We start from the raw sequence: 760 nt of genomic DNA on the forward strand, positions 1-760 counted from the left end.
GGGGTTGAATGGCAAAGGGTAAGCTAGGCTAGCCGAGCAGCTATGTGGCCAATACCCAACCATGCAATGCCTTCCAACACAATATTTCCGTAGAGAGCCAGTTTAATCCTCCAGAGTGTTGTTTACTGCACTGAATCTAGTATGCTAGCACACTAATGGAGCCACAGAAACTTTGATAATCTTGTCAGCAGCTTGTTTCTCGAGTCTAAAGACACTCCAACTAAAAATAAACAATACTAGTCCGTATTTAAGATGTATAAACACAAGGAAGCAAGGTAAAACCGTGCAGGATTTAGTGCTGTGTGGTTGTATCAGGACACGCTGAAACTGCAGCCCTCTTACCTCCTCCATGAAACTTGTGATATCGTAAACTTTATCGTGGATTATGAGCCATGTGTCTTTGCTCATGTTATGGGCTTGAACCTCCTCGCGTGTGTAATATTTCACACCGCTGTCCGTATTTTCATCCTTCGTGTCCTGGTTCTCTCTTTTCACCGAGATCTCCGTTTCTTCCTCCATATTTCACGCAGATTCGGCGGAAACCAGAGCGCAGGTTTTAACGGTGATCGTTTAGCTTGAAGCGGTTTTTTAATACACCTTTTAACCCGTCCAATTCAGTTCTCGCCGAGCCGGCACACCAGTTCACCAGCAGTCAGGGTTGCCAGGTTTTCACAACAAAATCCCGCCTAATCGCTTTGAGTAGAAAAACGGAATGTGTAAAAAATCATATTCAAGGGGGGTAAAATACAAGTTTTTTTGG

The 760-nt window shown here is 44.1% G+C and overlaps 1 protein-coding gene across 1 annotated transcript in view; it reads right to left on the bottom strand.

Annotated features, from left to right (window-relative positions):
- cyb5b (cytochrome b5 type B) overlaps positions 1-651 on the bottom strand; it is a 4,804-nt gene extending 4,153 nt beyond the window's left edge. Inside the window, exon 1 of the mRNA XM_016235042.1 lies at positions 343-651. Within this exon, the coding sequence (XP_016090528.1) occupies positions 343-519 (177 nt within the window). The 5' untranslated portion in view covers positions 520-651. The remainder of the gene's footprint in view (positions 1-342) is intronic.
- Positions 652-760: the final 109 nt, after the last annotated feature.

This window comes from Sinocyclocheilus grahami, unplaced genomic scaffold (genome assembly GCF_001515645.1).
Source record: "Sinocyclocheilus grahami isolate Dianchi unplaced genomic scaffold, SAMN03320097.WGS_v1.1 scaffold462.1, whole genome shotgun sequence".
Taxonomy (NCBI): domain Eukaryota; kingdom Metazoa; phylum Chordata; class Actinopteri; order Cypriniformes; family Cyprinidae; genus Sinocyclocheilus; species Sinocyclocheilus grahami.